The sequence below is a fragment of the Camelina sativa genome, chromosome 7 (genome assembly GCF_030686135.1).
Source record: "Camelina sativa cultivar CO46 ecotype springtype chromosome 7, ASM3068613v1".
Classification (NCBI taxonomy): Eukaryota; Viridiplantae; Streptophyta; class Magnoliopsida; order Brassicales; family Brassicaceae; genus Camelina; species Camelina sativa.
Window position 1 is genome coordinate 32,446,039 of NC_141886.1, and position 23,124 is coordinate 32,469,162.

At 37.2% G+C, this 23,124-nt stretch overlaps 2 protein-coding genes and 4 pseudogenes across 6 annotated transcripts; 4 read left to right on the plus strand and 2 right to left on the minus strand.

Annotated features, from left to right (window-relative positions):
* Positions 1-1,140: 1,140 nt before the first annotated feature.
* On the minus strand, positions 1,141-5,995 carry LOC104703636 (phosphatidylinositol 3-kinase VPS34). 3 transcript variants are annotated; one of them, XR_015562635.1, is made up of 17 exons: positions 5,542-5,961; positions 5,317-5,413; positions 5,099-5,195; positions 4,839-4,997; positions 4,541-4,750; positions 4,248-4,426; positions 4,001-4,148; positions 3,824-3,919; positions 3,572-3,707; positions 3,339-3,460; positions 2,841-3,093; positions 2,559-2,729; positions 2,346-2,483; positions 2,099-2,253; positions 1,859-2,002; positions 1,623-1,770; positions 1,141-1,493 (listed from the first exon to the last, which is right to left on the minus strand). XR_015562635.1 is itself a non-coding variant. In XM_087459979.1 (17 exons), the coding sequence occupies exons 1-17, from the start codon at positions 5,651-5,653 to the stop codon at positions 1,356-1,358; spliced, it is 2,442 nt and encodes an 813-aa protein (XP_087316105.1). In that variant the 5' UTR covers positions 5,654-5,995; the 3' UTR covers positions 1,141-1,355. The 3 variants fall into 3 exon arrangements, 2 of the variants coding, with proteins under 2 accessions (XP_087316105.1, XP_087316107.1); XM_087459979.1 differs by having other exon boundaries at positions 2,841-3,032; positions 5,542-5,995; XM_087459981.1 differs by lacking the exon at positions 5,542-5,961 and having other exon boundaries at positions 2,841-3,032; positions 5,099-5,181.
* A 737-nt stretch (positions 5,996-6,732) lies between these two features.
* Positions 6,733-7,645, minus strand: LOC104705140 (F-box/kelch-repeat protein At3g13680 pseudogene; annotated as a pseudogene).
* Positions 7,646-11,814: 4,169 nt separating this feature from the next.
* Positions 11,815-12,492, plus strand: LOC104705141 (mavicyanin pseudogene; annotated as a pseudogene). The gene has a single exon (XR_015560676.1). The product of XR_015560676.1 is annotated as a mavicyanin pseudogene (transcript).
* Positions 12,493-13,273: 781 nt separating this feature from the next.
* Positions 13,274-15,520, plus strand: LOC104705142 (dynamin-related protein 4C-like; annotated as a pseudogene). Its single transcript, XR_015562793.1, has 2 exons — positions 13,274-13,709; positions 14,032-15,520. The product of XR_015562793.1 is annotated as a dynamin-related protein 4C-like (transcript).
* Positions 15,521-17,633: 2,113 nt separating this feature from the next.
* On the plus strand, positions 17,634-19,259 carry LOC104705144 (dynamin-related protein 4C pseudogene; annotated as a pseudogene).
* A 999-nt stretch (positions 19,260-20,258) lies between these two features.
* Positions 20,259-22,989, plus strand: LOC104703637 (dynamin-related protein 4C). The gene is made up of 2 exons (XM_010419682.3): positions 20,259-20,894; positions 21,219-22,989. Exons 1-2 carry the CDS (start codon positions 20,453-20,455, stop codon positions 22,793-22,795), a joined length of 2,019 nt encoding a protein of 672 aa, XP_010417984.1. The 5' UTR covers positions 20,259-20,452; the 3' UTR covers positions 22,796-22,989.
* The last annotated feature ends 135 nt before the right edge of the window (positions 22,990-23,124 follow it).

Sequence of the window (23,124 nt, forward strand, 5' to 3'; positions counted from 1 at the left end):
TGAAGACATTTCCCGAATAATATATAGGGAATTTTATCCAAGATTAAAAGATAGAAACACCATTCTACCGTCAAAGAAAAAAACAAAAATGCAAAAAGATAAAGAGACCATTCAAATATTTTACAATTTCAACAACAAAGAATTGAAAGGAAAAATTATAATTTGTTTACGTGTCTAAAAAAGCTTCGAGAGACTCCTTTGCTTACAACATCAAACACTTATTAGTGCCTGATTCGGTCATGACCTTGATATATACAATATATACAACATGAATTTTAATTGGAAAAATCTCTTTAATATATGGTTAAATAATTGGAACTTTGTTTTCTACCTATCGACATCCTTCAATTAAAAAAATTATAACGTAAAATAGTAATTTAGAACCCTACACATTGGTATCACGTATTACACGCGTTTAGGGCATGGCTTCTTACCATTTTATTGGTGCATCACGTAAAAAATGTATATATAAAACAATTATTCTTTCAGTTTTATTATAACCATAAAATTCAATACCAAAATGTAGACTACCTAATTAAGACGTTTACAATGAACAAATCGCGATAAAAGTCATACAAGGTGAGGGTGGTTTGTCTCCGATAATGACACTATCAGCAAAACCTCTTTAACCGAGATGAACTTAGAAAAATTAAACATAAGAGCTTGACTTGTACTTTTATAATTTTAGTAATGTAGAGAATAGAGATATGTAGATTGTGAAACCCCTATTTTGCTAAAACTAGCTACACAACTTTTAAATGAAACCTGTTTTTCATCTAGATGTGAGCGTAGTTTAGAGTGTATTGCATAGCAGATCTACACCAAATGAGGGATAAATTAGAGCATCGACCACTTAATATGGTTTTTGTATAAAAACTGTCTCTACATTGAAAATTCAACAACAGAAGCTCTATATATATCAATCGTTTCGTTATATCCACAGATTTTTAGATCAAGAATAAACGAGAAAACGAATCAATTCCAATATACAAGTAAACATGCATTTTGTTTTGTGACTATCAACTACCGAAAGATATGAGGCAATTCCGTAATTATCGAAAGATGTAGGTAAATCTCGTAATTACTGAAAGATGTGGGAAAATTTCATAATTAGGAAAAGACGTCGGAGCAAATTCGCGATATCCAAAATATCTGGGGCCGTTTCATAATTATCGAAAGATGTCCAAGCATTAAGTTTCAAGGTTAACGAGATTATTATTTACAGATACAGTTTTCACAGCGGGTGTAAAAGCCAAGAACAGAAATCAAACCTTCTGGTGTATTAACGTGAGGAAAGTAAATGCATCTACATTTTTTTGATGTGTTAACACGGTAGCAGTAAAACTCTGTTTGTTTCAACGCCAGTATTGAGCCCATCTGTGTATAGTTTCAACCATTTGTGGGAACAGCGCGCTTACACTTTCATTTATCAGGTCTTGAAAGAAGTGGATACATGCTTCGTCGTCCATATCAAGCCTAAACTTTTCTTGGAGCTGTATAAAAAATGTCAGCATTTACGAGAATGATAAAGGAGAAAGCAAGAGCCAATCTATTTGTGAGCAGAATGGTGGGTTTTCGTTTAGTTTAGTTTAGTTTAGGTGGAGAGTGATAAAGAAACTTACTTTGAGAATGCCCTTTTCCGGGTCTGAAGCTATATCAGGGATAGTAGAACCCGCCATGAGATGAAACAGATTCAGAATAAGGTTGCTCGATTTCCGGAGAATGTTGTATGCTTCACAACAGTAGGATTTGAACCTTGTGTAGTATTGGCTGCAACACAATGATAGCCAAATATTTCAAGTCTCATGTTACAATTCTCAGAGCAAAATACTCATGGAATTATGTAATTTCCTGGTACCTCTCTGCTCCGCCCATGGCTTCCACCATCTCTTTGCAGAGTTTCATAGGTGGAGGGAATGGTTTAGGATCTCTACCGAGAATGAAAGCGAAATCAACGTGGAAAAGACGACCATCATCTGTAAGGAGGAGGTTGTCCAGGTGTCTACATATCAAAATTAGGCCATCACAATTGGATTCAAAGGAAGAAAATTGGAAAAACTCCTCGAACACAACCACTAGAAAATGTTTTGCACGCTACCTGTCTCCAATCCCAAGTATATATGTGATCACAGAATAGCCAGCACAGCTTTTTATAAATGTATCAAGACAAGTGGCTGTTATCCCGAAAGGCGCATGCTCATCAGGATGAAACTTCTGCAGATAACTTGTTATGCTTCGGTGCTCTGAGAGAATCTAAACATGCAAAGGCATATATATCTTAGGGTAACGGTATTATAAACTCTCAAAACTATTAGAGAGGCGGGCAATGAGTTTAGATCCTGTACCTGAGCCAAAGAACGGGATGGTATGAATTCCAACATTCCTTCGTCGTGTCCAGTTGCTAACACCTTATAAGGCGTTAGGCACAGATCAAGATTTTCCAGCTTAAGCAGTCTATCCATGAGCCAAACCATTTGAACAACCTACGGAGGAAAAAAAAAATCACAGTGTGAACAAAATAACTAGATAATAATATGATACAATGAACCTAGATTTACCAGTTGGTCTTGCCGGAGATCATCTCCCTTCTTAAATATAATTTTGCAACTTCCTTCATCTTCTGTTCGGAAAGTAAGGCGCAGAGGATGCATTTGACTTTTAAAGAGTGTTGATTCTCCTGCCACAATCCCCTTTATGATAACACTAGGGGTAAGTGGTGATCTAATAGGCTGGACGAAAACCAAATACAAAAAGGTTAGTAGACACTTCGACACAGACATTCTTGGATAAACATCACTTTTAAAAGCATTAGTTACCAGTTAAAACCGTAGTGAAAGTACCTCTTCAAAGTAGGTGAGTTCGCTAAGGAGTCCACCTAAAAGCTGCCTGAGCTTCTCAATTTTTTTCTGGGTGTTTCCACGTACATTTCTCACTTCTCGTGTAATGGAACATAACTGAGCAGTCACTTCTGTTTGACGCACTAAACTTTGCCACAATTTATATCCATCTTCTCCGTTATCCCCAGGCGGCAGCTGACATTAAAGCAAATATCATTCTCAAGCAGCTAAACAGATCTCACATGATATGCTGTCGCTGCACAACCATTTTATATGTAGTTTGAGCACCACTACTCCTCTAACTAAAAGTTAGGACTAGCGTATTCTATTCACTAGAAAACCTGACACTGCTAACCATATAACCCACATCCCAAGTTCAAAAGGCTTGATCTCACATTATTACAAAGAAAACCGAGGCAGGAGTAAGATCCATTACGTATTCATCTTATCTTAAGTGAAATAGAGGGGAGAAGGAAAGAAAAATAAATATTATGTCCACACCTTGATCATGTTCTCCTCGAGTAACTCATATGTGCTGTAAAATCGCTTGGCATAGACATGGTCATGAAGTTCCACAGCGACATACCAACGGAGAAAACTGGCCAACTCAACATTCTGTAATGCTAGAAATTTGAAAGAAAATAGCGGAAAACAAACAGTCAATTAACCAATATATAAACCGGTTCTAAACAGAAAATTCAACATGATTTCATGTCTAGATGTTCAGCACATACCCCGTTGGACAAGAAATTGAGAAAGGCAAGATCTATCTGAGCGTTCAAAACGGAGAGCCTGAACAAGTTGAAGCAAGTAACACTGAAGTTCTTCATCATCAGCTCTTTCCAATACACTAACAGCATAAGCTCGAACCTATCAGTATGTGTAGTGAGAGATTAGCCTATATTTCAATATACCAGGACGACAGCAAGTAGATTGAGTAGACGATTAGAAGACCAGAATAGAAGTTAAATGGGCACTCGTAGTACCTCTTCACTCTCAAATAGAGGAGACAATAGCTCCAAAGCATCACACACATCTATCATTTCCCATTTGTGCATCAGTTGAACTGCTTGCTTTGCTTCCTGCCAACATCGGAAGCTCATGCAACTTGAAAAAATTAAGAACCATGAAAATTGATCTCCAAGCAAAAGATGTACACTTACCTGAACATCACTCCACTCCACACACCGAAGAAATTTTGTTAGAGCTCTCTTTTCAGACATTAGAGAGAAACGAAACTTCCAAAGAAGTTGTCTTTCATCTCCACTCAGTGTCCTTGTTGGCGGATATTTCAGAACTCTTTGTATGGATCTTTAGACAATAGGGGCAAACAAAAGAAGAAATCACCTACCCATGAGATTATAATTTTATGACTATATTTCAGGAAACTGTTTCTCTGAAGATACTTACTTCCGCTCGATATTGCTTGGCTTGAGATCCCTGTCAATTATGCCACGATCCAAGCTCCTTGCCAGCTTTAGTTGCTTGTTCTCTGAAGGATTAGTCTTTCCCAGTTCTGTATCCCAGACAGTAACAAATTCGTTTGTTGAACCAATTGGGGCAGTTATGAACAAATTGGCTCCAGACTCCTTAAAATCAAAAGCAGATCGACATAAATCCACTGGTCACTTCACTATTGCAAAACACGCATACTCAAACATATATAAGGTAACAGACAGAAATAATCGCAGTAAATATAGCACCTGAAATACGACTCGATGCTCAAAACTACAGAAATCAATAACCACGAACAGATGCGAGCTTCCATGTTTGGAGCTTTCTTGTTCCTTGATCTTATCCAAGGATTTCAACATAAGTCGATCCAGCCAATCAATGCTTTTGATCTGCCCCCTCTCATACTTATTCATGAGCTTCTCCAAACGCTCAAGCTCCCCGCGCTCATGCCGTGGAACCTAAAAGTATGAAAAAAAAAATCCAAGTAAGTCGTCGTCAAGAACCATATTTCGGATTATACATCTAGACTTGAAATGTATCAGAAACCTTTCCAGGAGTAGATGTTGGAAATGAACCATCCGCTTCTTTCCCCTGCCAGAGCCTGAGCTTCTGCTTTCCTGATTTCATTTGCCCTTTGCTATTAAATAGAAGGACTGTTGCCCCACCAATCAGTCCCTCAGTTTTACCACACGACACATCCCATACCTGATAAAAACAGAAACTCTCTGATAAGCATAAAAAAGGAAGAAGAAACCAAAAAGGTACCACCATAAAAACAAGCAAAAAGGCAGAGATTTTGGTTTTACAGTGATAGCAAGTTGCGAATGAGCAGTCAAGTCCCGATATTTAGAACTTAGAGTCATGAGTTCATTCCAGCAGTATGGTGGTCCTGTAGTTTTCAATCTGGGAATTAAGAAGAGAGCTAGTATGAAAAAAAAAAAACACACACACAATAAAAGCACTTGGACAAGAGTCATCAACATCATCAAAACATAAAAAAAAAAAAAAAAAAAAAAAAAAGAACCTTGTTCTCATGGGAAGGCCAAAAGGAGCTCCATCAATATACAATGCACACTCGATGTAAAGCTCTGGTTTTTTCTCCTCTGCGACTGAGACAACTCCTAAAACACACACACACACAAACTCATCTGAAGAACTAAACCCATTTGCAAAGCAAGATTCCAAAATTCCCACACACCAATCAACCAAATTAAAAGAGATTCAAGTTCAAATTCAAAATTTCGTTTACCCGAATCAGTAGATTTGTTGACGGGGAGGTTACCATCAAGCTTCTCGATACGAAAAGTGACGGGCGAATTGATATCGCAGGAGAGGAAGAAACGAAACTCGCTCGCACCCATCTGCGATTTTTTTTGTTTCTTAAGGATTCAATAAAAAAAAAATAGGGCTTTTCTATATATCTGTTGAAGAGTGGGATCATCAATTTGGATTTGGAGGATTTGAAATCCGTAAAGTATGTGTTCGAGACTTCCGAGAGAAGTACACGACGACCGACTAAAGCCTTCCTTGTTAAATTATGCCCCGAGTCTTAACAGTAGACGGGCTCAGGTTAACTTTGGCCGTAAACATAAATAAATAAAAAAAAATATTAAATGAAAAAAAAAAAAAAATGTTGTTCAGTTTTAGAAGTGTTAATGTTTGAGAATACAACAACAAACTTAAGACGACAATGAAACTAGCACATAATTAAGAAGCATATTTGGTACCTGGAGTAGTTTATCATAATAATTTTTTTTTGCCTTGTGGATGAAAACATCAACTATGTAGAACCAAGCTCTGCTCCAGGGAGAATCAAATGAGAGCGATGCCTAGTATCCCAAGCAGTATGCCTGTCTGTCGATTAGGGATTTATCTGTTTCGACGATAATAAAAAAAAAGTTATTATCGTCGTAGCTTTTGTCGGGAGACTATAAACCGAATCAATTTAGCTATACAATGTCATTCTAGTTATAAATGGTACAGCACCTTTCGCAGGAATTAAAGGGCCATTCATGTTGTTATCCCGAAGAAAAAGAAAAAAGTTGTGATAAGTGATGTAGCGGCATTTAGAAAGGGAAATTAAATATGCTATTGTTGAATTTATTTGAAGAGAGATCAATTAAGGATCTTTAGGTTTCTTAATTTCTGTAGACTTTTATAACCTGCAAACAAGATTCTTGGTAAACAAGTATTTGATAACATGATATACAACATGGCAATATGACGATATATATATAAAAACGATGGAAAATCAGAGAAAATCCAACATCCAAATGCAATCATATCAAAACATATCACTTTCGATAATTTGAAAAGATAAATAAGATTTTGTCTATTTAGTTTTTTTTTAGAGAACCACAATCCTAAAACAGATAAGAATATCAACAAGCCCTTGTAAATTGCAGCTTATGATTATAATTAAAGATTATCCAAGTAGACGACAAAATTTGTATTAATGGGCACAAATGGGAACTACTCAATCTATCTTCAGTAAACTTGGAACATAAGAGGAGCACACAAGTGGGAGCGTATGTTTCTTAACTTGTTCAATCTTCACAGGTTTGAAGTATCCATCTTGTCCAATGATGTGAGCTGTTTGGTCAGATATATAGTCAGAGCGTCTTCATCAGAAGCGTGAAACGGCAGAGACAGACGTGGTCGAAATCTCTCTGATGTAAAATCAAAACAGAGCAAAAAGGCTCCAGCCTCTGCTAATCCTCCTTGCATGATTATCTTCTCTTCAGCAGAATAGTAAGCATTCCCATTCAGAGACTGGCCATGTCGATTGATGAGAGACCGTATTTCCACGTTGGTAGTGAAATCAAGAACCCTCCACGATTTAGAGCTAAACTCATAGATCTCGGACCCAGAAAAAAGCTCGCCGCATCGATAATAATCAGACATCCTCAAGATTTTGTGGTTACGGCTCTTGTCATACCCAAGAGCAAACCAATCAAATTGGTCAAAATCGTTTCTGGGTTGGATCCAGCTGGTTTGCCCCAGATATGGGTTCCATACCAATAGCCTCGACCTCGAGGACGCATAACATTAAACCATCACAGTGAAAGGTTTGAAATACCTCGATGTGGTTGAGTACACTTACTTGCTTTATAGATGGATAACCCAAGTCACCACCGTCGTCGTTTCGGATTCCTTGGAGATCGAGTCTCAAAGAGCAAACCCTAGAATCCCACGTCGTAAACCCTAGAAACTGACTCGTTGCTGCTTTACCAAGGATCCTTTTTTTGGAGAGAGCGTTCCATTTTTTGCAACTTAATCGCACTGATCTGAGAGATGTCATAGTAACCCTAGAGAGTATCTCCTCTACCAATTCCTCTGGAAGATCGAACATCGTCGACGTCGTCGTCATTCCAAATCCTCTGTGATATAACTATAAGCACTAATATATTGTTTTACATTTTTCTTATCTCCAAATTATAACGTAAATTAGAAAAGTTAAGATAAATGTCAAAGATCAAATTCTATTCTTTTACTAAACAAGATAAGGAATTTATATATATATATATATATATATATTGTATGTGTGTGTGTGGTGGTTGTTATATCTACAATATATAAACATTTATTTTTTTATATATAAAGGAATCTTTTCAGACATAACTCAACTCATAAATTAAAAATCAAGTTGACGTACGGCAGGCAACATATATGTACCTTCAACATCGTAAATCCTAGTCTTTCGTACGCAGATAAGTAGAGGCTTTGAACTTCTTAAAAGGAATGCACCAAAGAAAGATCGAGGAGAGAGCTCTCTTTGAGGTACAGTCCACCAATGGAAAGCTTGGTCACCCGTCCGCTTGTACGATTGCATTTGATTTCCTCTCATAGGCAGCAACCGCTCTTTGTGTCATTAGTCCAAGTAGGGATAACATAGTCGACTTGCTCTTTTAATCTTTTTCAGTAATTGAGACTATGTACTTCTTGAGGTCCAACAAAGCGTTCCTTTCTTCCTCAACACAACTCTTTATATCCATGTAGGCATGTAGCTTCCCCAACAGCAACGCTACGTACCCATATCAATATCAAGAATTGCCCCAAGAACACCTTCAATTTCATTGCAAATATAATAATTTACTTGAAAAAAAAAGTAAACGAAAGAAACTCGAACACGATGTGCTGATGTGCATGGGACTGCGATGGTCGATGCAAAATTGCAAATACCTCTACGTTTTTAATATCAAAATTTTCCGTGGAAAGTCCAAGTTCAACGAGAAATAATTTGTATATTTACAAAGTCAATGTCTCAGTGCTACCATGAGTGTGACTACTACAGTCGATCGTTTACTTTGAGTCGTATGATAAGATTCTTTTGCCCAGCAAGTCAAGGTCTATGGAGAAGGTCATATCTTTTACTTCGCCCGGAGCTGTATATCATAGGAAAATTGCTTGATATATATAGTGAACAAATAAGTTCAAGGAATTAGGAAAATAGGAAAAACAGGTTGGAAAGGAATCTTGTTGAAATCTCCCCTAAGAACTTTTTCATAGACATCTTTTTTGTTGTTTTAACTTTTAATCAAGATTAAAAAAAAAATCGAACAAAAATATACTAATCATATTTAATTCTAACAAGATTAAAGAATATCTAAAATTGGAGCTTTTACATTAATTAAAAATAAATAAATTAGAAGCCTAATTATCATCAAATATAAGGTAAATTTTTTTGTAAAAGCTACTCTAGAACCCAAACACATGAATTAAATTGGGAAATTTGCACTCACACCCACTTTCTCCAAAATTATTCACCACTACACCTACTTTCTACTACTCATATACTTTTCTCAAGTTTAATTACATATTACTCTTCACTCCTTCTAACCCTTTATATATTCTCTCTCTCTCCGCGCATCAACGAAAGATCTGCAGAAAGTTAATAAAGAAGCCGATGACAAGAACCATTCTGACAAGAGCAGAGATCCAAAGTAAGAGAAATCTTCAGATCATGTGAAATTTGATATGAGTTTTTTAGTTTGATTGTCATTTTACTGATTGTTTGTTGTCTTGTGAGTTTTTAAACTTAAATTTCAATCCCATCAGAAAAATTGAGTTTTGGGTTTACATGATTAATCGATTTTGATTCTTGGAATTTCCAGAATTATATGCTTATTTAAAAGATTAGATGTACTTAATTGTGATATTGAATTTTTTTTGTTCAAAATGTCAAAATAACGAAAGCAAAGCATAATAAACATAGCATTATAAAAACAGAGCATTACAAACACATAACAATGAAAGCTAAAACAAATACAAAACAAGTTCGACCATTACATGCTTGGGAGAGTTATTAAACTTAAACGAATTGGTGCATATCACAGATGGTAAACTTCAAAGCAATATGCAAATGGAGCGATTCATGTTCTTAAAACAGCAAAACAAAAGTTGTATTCAATTTTCTTGATTTAGTTATTTATTTCTCCCCACAATAACAATACTATACCTACCGAATATGAATGAAAAAAACACCAATGGTATCCATGCTACCATATACACATGGTTATCATTTGTAGCGATCAAACTAAACTAAATGATATCATAGCAGAAGAAAGCATGTGCTCATGTCCAACAAACATATGTCGACAAATTAGGGTTAATGAATATGTGGTCAAAGTTAAGTGGATGTGCTTGGATGGAAATCATGAATCTTAATGTATGAATATACTTTGTTATTGCCGCACATTCCGAACTGGTGGTGGAAAAGAGACTAACCTTGGAAAATTTTACTTTGTTTTGAATAAATCCATGGAGACCTATCCATAATTTATTTATCCACTAAACTTTATTTATTTTTCTTTTCAAGTTAAGTTCCGTAACTAATTATCATAAGCTCTTTTTTTATATTATTTGAGTTTTGGGTAACACATGAACCTTGCAAAGAGATCATAACATAACATAATACTGCAATTGATTAACCACTTATCATTGAACATTGTTCAATGACAAATGGATACTGTATAATCTAAAAATTCAAAAAAAAAATAGCAATATCTATCTTAAAATGTAAAAAATATATAATCATAACATATTATATATAAATAAATAGATAATTTGTTTTATGATAACCATTTAAAGTGTTAACAATAATAAAAAGAGAAAAAGAAAAAGTAAAAGAGAGAAAGAGGAGAGGGGCAATTTTGCCATAAATAAAGACACCTAAAACAAAAAAACTTGAAAAAGTATAGAAAGAGTAGAAAGTAGGTGAAAGTGAAAGAAAATTGAGGTAAAGTAGATGTGGGTGCAAATCTCCCAATTAAATTTAATCGATACACATGTTCATCCATAAATACCGCCAAGGCTTCAACCAATTATTTTCTATAACTTACATGAGTTGTTTCTTCATCCCAACTCAGTTTTAAGGTGCAATTTCTCCTAATTTCTGTCAAAGAAGAAGCACCCGACCGACTACACCTTTATATTAGCCAACCTTTTTCTCATACCAATCTGTCACGCCTTGTTCTCTCTTGAAAGACTAAGTAACAAACTTCTAAATTGTAACAGAGGAAATACTTCTTTCTATACAACCCACTATTTCCAAATTAATTTTCCAAATATCTCCATGACTCATTTTCTAATGTTTATCTTCTCGAAAGCATCTTCCTAGATTTCTTTAAGTTGCACACACAAACTCATCCTGATTTATTGAGGAATACTCGTATGTAGTCACGTCGATTTTAGACCATGTTCTAACATGTTATGTTCCCACATATTCATTCCATCAGCTAAATGTATACTTTATAAATTCCCCAAATTAAAGTCATCATAAATTATCTTCAATTCTTCATATGTTATGTTGTTTTTATAGTTAGTTAGAAAATGTTCTTCAGTAAATATGTAAAGTTAGATGATGTATGCACAACATAACCAAATATATCTACCTACTAAAATTATAATAATATAGAAATAAATATGTTGCAAAGTGGATTTGTGTCCAAGATATCAAAATTTATACTCGATAATTATCAAGACCAATCTTTAAATACTGTACCGGGTCATATATCTTTGAATTTGCAAAGTGATTAAAATTGGAATAAATAAAAAAAATAACTATGAAAAAATTTAGGCAGAGTCTGTTTATGTATCCCTAATTTTTGTGGAACATGAAAAAACCCCCAAAAACCTAATTTCTTAGGAGCAAAAAAAGATGTATTATTTTTCGTTATGTTTTTATTCATTTTTTTTTTTTTGCCTATAATTATTAACATCTGTTATTAAAATAAAATATATATATAGCAAGTGGTTGTCATAAGTCGACTGTGCATCAATTTCAATTATACAAAAATTAAAAAGAAAAAAATTTGTTGGAATAAAAAAGAAATCTAAGTTAGAAAAGGTATAATGGAAAAAAGGAAAAGACAATACCTAAGGAATATCCAAATCTTCAAATCCCAAAAGGGACAGGATTTATTTCAACCGACTCCTTGGACGACCTTGTCTCTATATAAGAACTCGTAGCCCCCTTCTCAACCTCTCACCAAACAAACTCATTACGTACTTCCATATCTCTCTTAAACTTTGTTTCTCTCATTCCAAAGTTAAGAACCAGAAATACGATCATGGCTTTGATTAAAAACAACGTGCTTTTCACATCTTTGTTGATTCTTGTAGCTCTTTTTGGAGTTACTGTTGGAGGAACCGTTCACAAGGTAGGCGACTCGAAGGGATGGACTATGATGGGAGATTACGAGACTTGGGCTTCTTCAAGAACTTTTCAAGTGGGAGATACTTTGGTGTTCGCATACAACAACAATTTCCACGACGTCACTGAAGTTACTCACAATGATTTCGAGAAGTGTGAATCGTCTAAACCGCTTATGAAATACACAAGTGGATCCGACTCAATCAGTCTAACCAAACCGGGACTCCAACAGTTCATATGCGGAGTTCCTGGCCACTGCACGTCGGGACAGAAACTTCAAATTCACGTTTTACCAGCCTCGTTGGGTCCCGTGGCTGCTCCGGTTCCTAGACCGGTCCGATCACCGAGCTCTTCCTCGTCTCCTTCACCAGCCAACGCTCCACAGTATCAGCATCAGATGGCTCCATCACCTCTTCAAAGCGGTGCCTCGAAGTCAGCTTCTCGGATCGGCTTTAGCTTGCTGGCCTTGATCTTAGCATTCTAGTCTTTTATCATTACATCTCTGTTTTTTTAGCGAGTGTCAACGTTCGTTTAATTGTTAAACAGTGAGACAACAGATTCTTTTAGTTTTTTTTTTTTTTTTGCATTACTATAATGAGTTAGGTTTTGCTTCCTTGTAATATTTAGTTTATTCATTAATGCAATACTTCTTTTAATAAAGAATATCAAGGATGCAATATATAGTATCACCAGACTGACACCAATTCACCACCATAAGCAAGTGACTCCTTTTTTTTTTTTTTTTTTTGATATAAATCTATATATACAACAAATACAAATCTTCTAAATTGCTGTACCATCCAAATTTGAATTTTCAATGAATTAAAATTGAAACAAAGGATATATATATGACATTCAAGCAGATGTGAGTTAGCTATATAATTAATTATGGACTAAAGATGTATCTATGAGCTTCCCTCTGTCAGCTCTGTCTTTCGTTATAGCTTTCAACTTTCAAGCGTACATCAAAGTGAACTTACCAGCAATAACTTTTCCTTTCAAACGTCCCCATAGGAAAATTCAGCCAACTGAAGGCAGCAAAATATTAATTAAACACACATATAACAGTTTTAAGAGAGACTTTTTTTAGCTTCAACTATGTGCTAAAGAGGTGTAATTATGGACTTGATTAGGGATTTTTATAGTTCCAACATGCACACGTTACTTACATTATTACATTACATCCTCTTATCTATACACTACAAGGCTACAAGCCCTTCTAGTATCTCAAACGTTTGCATATATCTCGAAAAAGACATCTCGCTTAACCTTAAAACTTCTCTTTTCTGTTTCTATCCCCTCCACTCTTGTCTTCTCTCGAAAAGAAATGGTAAATAGTAAGAAGAAAGTTGTAACTAAAACCCCTCCATCTCTCGCAGTTGTCAAAAAAAAGTCCCGAGGAAACAAAGATGGTGTTCCTGTTGAAGCACCGATTGTGACTTCGTATAATGATCGGATCAGGCCGTTGCTTGACACTGTGGACACACTGAGGAATCTGAATGTGATGAAAGAAGGGATACATCTTCCCACCATTGTCGTGGTTGGAGACCAGTCCTCAGGGAAGTCAAGTGTTCTTGAGTCCTTGGCAGGTATCAGTTTGCCTCGCGGGCAAGGAATCTGCACTCGGGTTCCTCTCGTCATGAGGCTTCAGCGAAACTCTAGCCCTGAACCTGAGATCTGGCTGGAGTACAGGGACAAAGTGGTTCCTACGGACGAGGAAAACATTGCTGAAGCTATTCGTGCTGCAACAAATGTGATTGATGGTAGGTTCTCTCTCCCTCTCTCTGTTAAGTGTGTTTTTGCTGCAAACCTGCAAGAGAGATGACTGAGAATGAGAGGTTTATCTGAAAGACTGAAACTTGAAAGCTTGAAAGGAGTTATTTATGTACTTGTCATAGAAAAACCTGAAATTAGATGCGTATATATATATATTCCTAATTTGGTCTTTACTCATCCATTTTTTTAAGCTGCTTAAACTAGTTTTGCTATATGATGGAACTTTTACAGTGTTATTATATGTCAGAGAGGCTAACAAGTACTGACTATGATTATTGATTGAGTACTACAAATATACCTGTGCCGCAGGATCTGGTAAAGGAGTCTCAGATGCTCCCTTGACCCTTCATGTAAGGAAGGCTGGTGTACCAGATCTTACCATGGTCGATCTTCCCGGGATAACTCGAGTTCCAGTGAATGGACAGCCGGAAAATATTTATGAGCAGATTTCTGGGATGATTATGAAGTACATCGAGCCACAAGAATCGATAATCCTCAACGTTCTGTCAGCTACGGTCGACTTCACCACCTGCGAATCCATCCGCATGTCTAGAAAAGTTGACAAAACCGGCCAACGGACTCTGGCTGTTGTCACAAAGGCAGACATTGCTCCAGAAGGTCTCCTACAGAAAGTAACAGCGGATGATGTGAGTATTGTACTTGGTTATGTCTGCGTCAGAAACCGCGTAGGAGACGAGACATATGAAGAAGCAAGGATACAAGAAGAGTTACTTTTCAAGACTCATCCACTACTAAGCCTGATCGATGAAGACATTGTGGGCATCCCAGTGTTAGCTCAGAAGCTAATGCTTATCCAAGCAAGCATGATTGCCAGATGTTTGCCTGAAATTGTACGCAAGATCAACCAGAAGCTAGAAACTGCTGTCCTTGAGTTGAATCTCTATTGAGAATTCTCGTCCAAGGAGACTTCTCTGAATACCCAGATGATCAAAACATGCACTGTACTGCTCGCTTGGCTGATATGTTGAGCCAATTCTCAGATGATCTACAAGCAAAACCCAAGGACGCAACCGAGTTCTTGATGGATGAAATCAAGATCCTTGACGAATGCAAATGCGTTGGACTACCAAATTTCATCCCTAGATCAGCCTTCTTGGCTATACTCTCACAACATGTACATGACAAGCCAGTAGAGTTCATCAAGAAGATATGGAACTACATTGAAGACGTTATCTCATCAGTCATTACTAAACATTCTGAAAACTTCCCACAGATTCAATCTTCAATCAAACGAGCAGGTCGGAATCTAATCTCCAAGATCAAAGAACAATCAGTAAACAGAGTAATCGAAATCGTCGAGATGGAGAAACTCACAGACTACACATGTAACCCTGACTACATGACTTGTTTGACTCAGAAGACAAACCAACAAGAGAGCTTCGTCTATGCTGTATTGAAGGATGGGAACAAACCTGAATACTTCTCTGTGACTGGATTCGGGAATTTGAAGATCTCGCATCTGCGAAAGTATCACGCTCATCTGCTGCATCCGGCTTTCGATATGAAGATGAGGATCACATCGTACTGGACCATCGTGTTGCGGAGGATAGTGGACAACCTTGCGCTGTATCTTCAGCTATCTGTGAAGCATCTCGTGAACGGTCAGTTTCAAAAGGAGATTGTGGCGGAAATGGTGGATGCGAAAGCTGGTGGAGGAGTTGAGAGGATGATGGAGGAGTCTCCGTTGGTGGCGAGCAAGAGGGAGAAGCTGAAGAACAGTATCAAGCTACTGAAAGAGTCTAAGGATGCTGTGGCCGCCATTGTTGATCAGAATTGAGGATCGATTGTTTCTTTCGATCCGAGCTTTGGTGAAGATCGGGTCGGGTTATGGAGATCGTTGATTGGTTTGCTTCGATTAAGTCGGGTTGGGTTTTTTAGGGCCTATTATGGGTTTTATTTTGTGGAGTTGGGCCTTTTGTGTTTCTTTTAACTTTCAGATTTTAAAGTTTATGTTTTTAACTTTTTTTTTTTTAGGTATGGTAACCGATTGATTAAGCTATTAAATTAATTACTTGAATTACTGACAAAGACGATCTTCTTCATTAAACTAGTGTCCACAAATCCTATCTCAATCACTAATCATCAGAAGCTGATTAGAAGCGATAAACTGGCTGCAAAAAAGCCTACTAAACTTATATAAAAAAAAACATTTGTGACGTTTGCCTATTTCAAAACGCATGAGAGATTTATGTGGAGAACAGTTAGGAGTTTGATGCTTAGTTAGTTCTATGAAACCTGTAAAGCACAAATACATTTAGAATCTTGACATCATATTCTAAACCAAGCTAGGATAATGTTATTAATTCACTCGCTATGCATAGTTAAATAAAACAAGAGAGTAGAGAGTAGACAACTTTCTACTTTAACATTAATGGGAACACTTATTCCAAGAAATTATGTTCTGAACGTTGTCTACATAACTTAAATCATCTGCTACAAGTCTACAACACCATTCGAAATTACCAAGTGTTGAGCCCGAGAAACGAAATCTATCAAGTATATTTATGAGCTTCCCTTTGTTAGCTTAGCCACGCCTTTAGTCATCATAATTCCAAAGGTGTTCATACAAAAATTCCAAACGTCAACACCGGAGAATTTAGCCAATTGGAGCCACTAAAATATTCAAATACACATATAATGAAGGATTTAATAGACTTTTTAGCTTCAGCTATGAGCTAATATAGGTGCAATTACCGACTTAATTAGCTTTTTTCAATTCCAACATCAACATGCACGCTAGTTGCATCATTTCATGCAATTTACTTCTTTCGTACTTACGTATATTCCTCTTATACTCAAGTCCTAATCTCTCTATATATATCTTTGCATATCTCTAAGTCAATTCTCAGTTTCTCACTTACCCTTAACTAAAGCTTCTCTTTTCTGTCTCTTATCACTTCTACTCTTTTCTTGTCTCAAGAATCAAAATAGGAGGTAGAAAGAAGCACGTTGTCACTAGAACCGCTCCTTCTCTTGCAATTGTTGAAACTAATTCTCATGACAACAAAGCTCTGGTTCCCATTGAAGCACCGATTGTTTCTTCTTACAACGACCGGATCAGGCCGTTGCTTGACACTGTCGACAGGCTAAGGAACCTGAATGTGATGCGAGAAGGGATCCAGCTTCCAACCATTGTCGTGGTTGGTGACCAATCTTCCGGGAAGTCCAGTGTTCTTGAATCCTTGGCAGGTATCAGTTTGCCTCGTGGACAAGGCATCTGCACTAGGGTTCCTCTTGTCATGAGACTTCAGCGAAGCTCTAGCCCTGAAACAGAGATTTGGCTTGAGTATAGTGACAAAGTTGTTCCTACGGACGAGGGACATATCACTGAAGCTATTTGTGCTGCAACAGATGTGATTGCTGGTAATTTCTCTTTTTCCTCCCTCTTTCTCCCTTTCTCTCTCTCACTGTTAAGTGTACTTTGCTGCAAACTTGCTAGAGAGATTACCTAGAATGCGACCTTTAATCTAAAACATGGATGCTAGAAATAAGATATTTACATTACTTACCTTAGAAGCTGCTTTTATAAATGTACTACAAGTGGTATTTGATTCTGGAACTCCTAGCTGGGTCTTTAATGTTCTGTTTTTTTTTTTTCACGTTCTTAATTATACTAGTTTGCTCTATGTTGAAATGTCAGTGTTACCTACTTACCATAGAAGTCCTTAAATTTAGATGTCAACATAAAACTGAGTACAAGCTAGTGACTAGAGGTGTTATAAATATGATTCTGGAACTCCTAGTTTGGTCTTTACTGATATGATATTTTTACTGCTCTTTACATTAGTTTTGCTATATGATAGAACTTTATAGTTTATGTGTTTGAGGCTAACCAGTTTTGACTACCTGTGATGTAGGATCTGGCAAAGGGGTCTCAGACGCTCCATTGACCCTCCATGTCAAAAAAGCTGGTGTTCCAGATCTTACCATGGTCGATCTTCCCGGTATAACTAGAGTTCCAGTGAATGGCCAGCCTGAACATTTATGAGCAGATCTCTGGGATGATCATGAAGTACATTGAGCCACAAGAATCAATAATCCTGAACGTTCTGTCAGCTACCGTCGACTTCACCACCTGCGAATCAATTCGCATGTCAAGACAAGTTGACAAAACCGGTGAACGTACTCTGGCTGTCGTGACAAAGGCTGACATGGCTCCTGAGGGTCTCTTGCAGAAAGTAACTGCAGATGATGTGAGCATTGGATTAGGCTATGTCTGTGTCAGAAACCACATAGGAGAAGAGACGTATGAAAAAGCTAGGTTGCAAGAGGAGTTTCTTTTCAGGACTCATCCAATGCTAAGCCTGATCGATGATGACATTGTAGGCATCCCTGTTCTAGCTCAGAAGCTAATGCTAATCCAAGCTACTATGATTTCTCGTTGTTTGCCTGAGATTGTACGCAAGATCAATCACAAGATGGAGACCGCTGTCCTGGAGTTGAACAAGCTACCAATGGTAATGGCTTCTACTGGAGAAGCATTGATGGCATTGATGGACATCATTGGTTCTGTCAAGGAGTCTCTGCTAAGAATCCTCGTCCAAGGAGATTTCTCTGAGTTCCCAGATGATCAGAACATGCACTGTACGGCTCGCTTGGCTGATATGTTAAGCCAATTCTCAGACAATCTGCAAGCGAAACCCAAGGATGTGACTGAGTTCTTGATGGATGAAATCAAGATTCTTGACGAATGCAAGTGTGTTGGACTGCCCAATTTCATCCCCAGGTCAGCCTTCTTGGCAATCCTGTCACAACATGTTGATAACGTACATGACAAGCCAGTCGAGTTCATCAAGAAGATATGGGACTACGTTGAAGTTGTTCTCTCATCCGTGATTGCCAAGTATTCTGAAAACTTTCCCCAGATTCAGTCTTCTATCAAACGAGCCGGTCGAAACCTAATTACCAAGATCAAGGAACAATCAGTGGAGCGAGTGATGGAGATCGTTGAGATGGAGAGGCTGACGGATTACACATGCAATCCTGAGTACATGACGTCTTGGACGGAGAAGACTAGTGAACAAAAAGACTTCATAAATGCTGTTTTGAACGATGATTTCAACAAACCTGAATACTTCTCCTTCAATGAATTCGGGACTGTGAAGATTTCGCATCTAGAAAAGTATCACACTCATTTGCTGCAACAAGCGTTCGACATGAAGATGAGGATCACATCGTACTGGACGATCGTTCTGCGGAGGATCGTGGACAACCTTGCTCTGTACCTTCAGCTATCTGTTAAGTATCTGGTCAACAGTCATTTTCAGAAAGAGATCGTGGCGGAAATGGTGGATCCAAGAGCTGGAGGAGGAGTTGAGAGGATGCTAGAGGAGTCCCCGTCGGTGGCGAGCAAGAGGGAGAAGCTGAAGAACAGTATCAAGCTGTTGAAGGAGTCGAAGGATGCTGTGGCTGCCATTGTTGATCAGAACTCTGGGTATGGAGATCGTTAAGCGATTGCTTCTTTCACAAGCTTCTGGTGAAGTCGGCGGGTCTGGTTATTGGGGATCGTTGATTGATTTGCTTCGGTTTAGTCGGGTCGGGTTTTTAGGGCTCTCTGATGGGTGGTTTTTTTTTTTGGAGTTGGGCCTTTTATTGTCGTAACGTTTTAAGCTATTATTAAGCTTAAACGTAATGTGGTCTTTTTACCGATTGGAATGAATTCTTCTAGTTTTATGTTTTATGAATTTTATTGCAGAATTTAATTTCATCAACCTTATTTTTTGTTTTTAAACAAAAATTTTCGTCAACCTTAAAGACTAAAAAATATAGTGAATTTGTTATTCTAATATGATCTAGGATAATTATATTAGTTTATGAATATGTTTTCATCTTGGTTCCGATTATTCCATATACTTCAAAAAAGCATTAGATTATTTTCAATTCAGTTGTTAAGTCCCAAAGAAACATATTTTGAGACTTGAAAATCAACAGTTACCAAAATTCAGATTCCAATGTCTTAACCACTAAACTAGACCATAGAACGCTTTGGCACAGATTCACCCATTTCCTGTATTTATCTCCAATAAAATAAAAAAGAAGTTTACTTAGTAGACTAGGAAATGTCGAATAAAGTCAATAACTTCGTATGATGGGTTTGCTCGGTAGAGGAAAAGAAAAATAAAGAGCAAGTCCGTACATAAGTAAAGTAAAGTTACAAGAGCTTCATTGGCCTTGTGAGCATAATCAAAAAGAAATCAGTATCATTCACAAAAGTGGAAAACATAAAAAAAAAAAAAAATATATATATATATATATATATATGTGAAGTGTGAACTCACCATTATTACCCCTTATTAGAAAAACGCGTTCATTCACAAAAGTGGATTACAATATCGATTACAACCTTCTTTCTAATTTTTACTAGTAAAAACTTTTAAACTTTTACTGTTTTGTATTACCGAATGGGATGAACAGTTGTTAAAGAAAGATAGAGATAAAATAACACATGTGAATAATGTATATTATTAGTATTTTACATTTGTTCTAAAATCTAGGAGCAACTTTCAAAATACGTTGCAAAAGCTAAAACACCAAATGTCTTGTATCAGGAACAGCTTTTCAAACTTTTTCTTCACAAAAGTTAAAACACCCAAGGGCATCCACTCTATATATGTCACCACCTACAAGAGCTTAACTCACTAAAAACCTCAAGTCTTTTTCTTTTTCTTACTTTCTCTGTCTCTGGTTTTCTTCTAAATCTTTAGCAAAAATGGGAGGTAGTAAGATGCCGAATGTTTATGAAATTAATGTGGAAGGTGGGATGTCTTCACTTTCAATAGCCAACACAAATCTCCACGAGCATGTCCCTAATGAAGCACCAATTGTGTCATCTTACAATGACCGCATCAGACCGTTGCTTGACACCGTAGACAGGCTAAGAAACCTGAATGTGATGAAAGAAGGGATCCAGCTTCCTACCATTGTTGTGGTTGGAGACCAGTCTTCAGGGAAGTCAAGTGTTCTTGAGTCCTTAGCCGGAATCAGTTTGCCTCGTGGGCAAGGAATCTGCACTAGGGTTCCTCTTGTGATGAGACTCCAAAGAAGTACTAGTCCTGAACCTGAGATATGGCTTGAGTTCAATGACAAAAGAGTTGATACTGACGAGGAGCATATCGCTGAAGCTATTAGCATCACAACTGAGGCAATTGCTGGTAACTTCTGAATTTTTATCAAAGTATTAAAGTTAGTCTCCTCCCACATAGAAAGCCTAACATGAAACTAGGTATATTAGAGCATATGTGTTATTCAAGGAATCTGAATTTTCATACTGCAATTTAACTATAGCATATTTGTGACTAATAAATGGATTATTTCTCTATATCACAGTGTTAAAAAAGTATGTTATATGATATAAATCTGCAAGAGATTCTTAAAATTAGTCTCACTCACACTTAGAAAACTAAGTATACTTGAGCATATACATGTGTTATTAGTAATCTGAATGTATTGCTGGAAACTTGTAACTAATGTTGCAGGATCTGGTAAAGGGGTTTCAGACACTCCCTTAACCCTCCATGTGAAGAAGGCTGGTGTTCCTGATCTTACAATGGTTGATCTCCCTGGGATAACTCGAGTTCCGGTTAACGGACAGCCAGAAAACATCTACGAACAAATCTCCGGGATGATTATGAAGTACATCGAGCCACAAGAATCCATCATCCTCAATGTTCTGTCAGCTACAGTAGACTTCACCACCTGTGAATCCATCCGTATGTCTCGACAAGTTGACAAAACAGGGGAACGGACTCTGGCTGTCGTGACAAAAGCCGACATGGCTCCTGAAGGTCTTCTAGAGAAAGTAATGGCAGACGATGTGAGTATCGGGCTAGGTTATGTCTGTGTAAGGAACCGTGTAGGTGACGAGACATATCAAGAAGCTAGGATGCAAGAAGAAATACTTTTCAAGACTCATCCATTGCTTTCTATGATTGACCATGACATTGTTGGCATCCCGGTTTTAGCTAAAAAATTGATGCAGATACAAGGAACAATGATTTCACGTTGCTTGCCTGATATAGTACAGAAGATCAAAGAGAAGATGGAAGTAAGTTACTTTGAGTTGAATAAGCTGCCAATGGTAATGACTTCAACACAAGAAGCTTTGATGACTTTCATGAACATCATTGGTTCTGCCAAGGAGTGTCTCCAAAGGATTCTTGTACAAGGAGACTTCATTGACTATCAAGATGATCAAACCATGCACTCTACAGCTCGTTTAGCTGACATGTTGGGCCAATTCTCAAACAATCTACATGCACAGCCAGTGATAGAGGAGTTCTTGATGGATGAGATCAAAGTTTTAGAAGAGTGCAAGACTATCGGATTGCCTAATTTCATCCCAAGATCTGCCTTCTTAGCTATCCTTTCACAACGTATTGATGCAATTCATACGAAGCCGGTCGAGTTCATCACAGAAACATGGGACTACATTGAAGGTGTTCTGTTATCTGTTCTTACCAAATACTCTGAAAATTTCCCACAAATCCAATCTTCAATCAAACGAGCCGGCCGGAATCTAATCACCAAGATCAAGGAACAATCAGTGAACCGTGTGATTGAGATCGTTGAAATGGAGAAACAGACGGATTACACATGTAACCCTGAGTACATGACAGCTTACACCCAGAAGATTGCTGCACAAGAAAACTTTATTTATACCGTAGTAAACAATTATTCGAATGTTCACTCATTAACTGCATATGGTTTTGGGGAGGTTACGGTTTCGCATCTTCGGACATATGACGCACAGTTGCTTAGGCAAGCGTTCGACATGAAGGTTAGAATCACAGCCTACTGGACGATCGTTGTAAGAAGGATTGTGGATAACCTTGCTCTCTACCTTCAGTTTTCTGTGAAGAATCTTGTGAACAACCAGTTTCATAAGGAGATCGTTGCGGATTTGGTGAGTCCTGGTGGTGGAGGAGAAGTTGAGAAGATGCTGGAGGAGTCTCCGTCGATGACGAGCAAGAGGGAGAAGCTTAAGAACAGTATTAAGGTCTTGAAAGAGTCCAAGGAAGCAGTTGCTACCATTGCTGATCAGAATTCTGGGTAGAGAGATTGTTAAGCGATTGCTTCTTGGTGAAGAAATATCGTGTTTTTAGGGTTTTCTAATTTTTTTTTTCAAAGTTTGAGACTTCGGTTATCTCTCTGTTATGTTTTAAAACTGTTTTTTTTCTTCTCTACGCTTAACGTCGTTATGCGGTGGTCTTGAATTAATGATCTTATAAAATAAATAAATTATGAAAATATTTTATTGCATTAGTTAATTAAATTTAGTGAAATATTGAAAATATTACCAGATTAAATTGTTTCGAAGTGACAGCTAAAAGAATGGAAGATAGAGATAATAATTTAACATTTACTACATTAATCTCTCTTGTG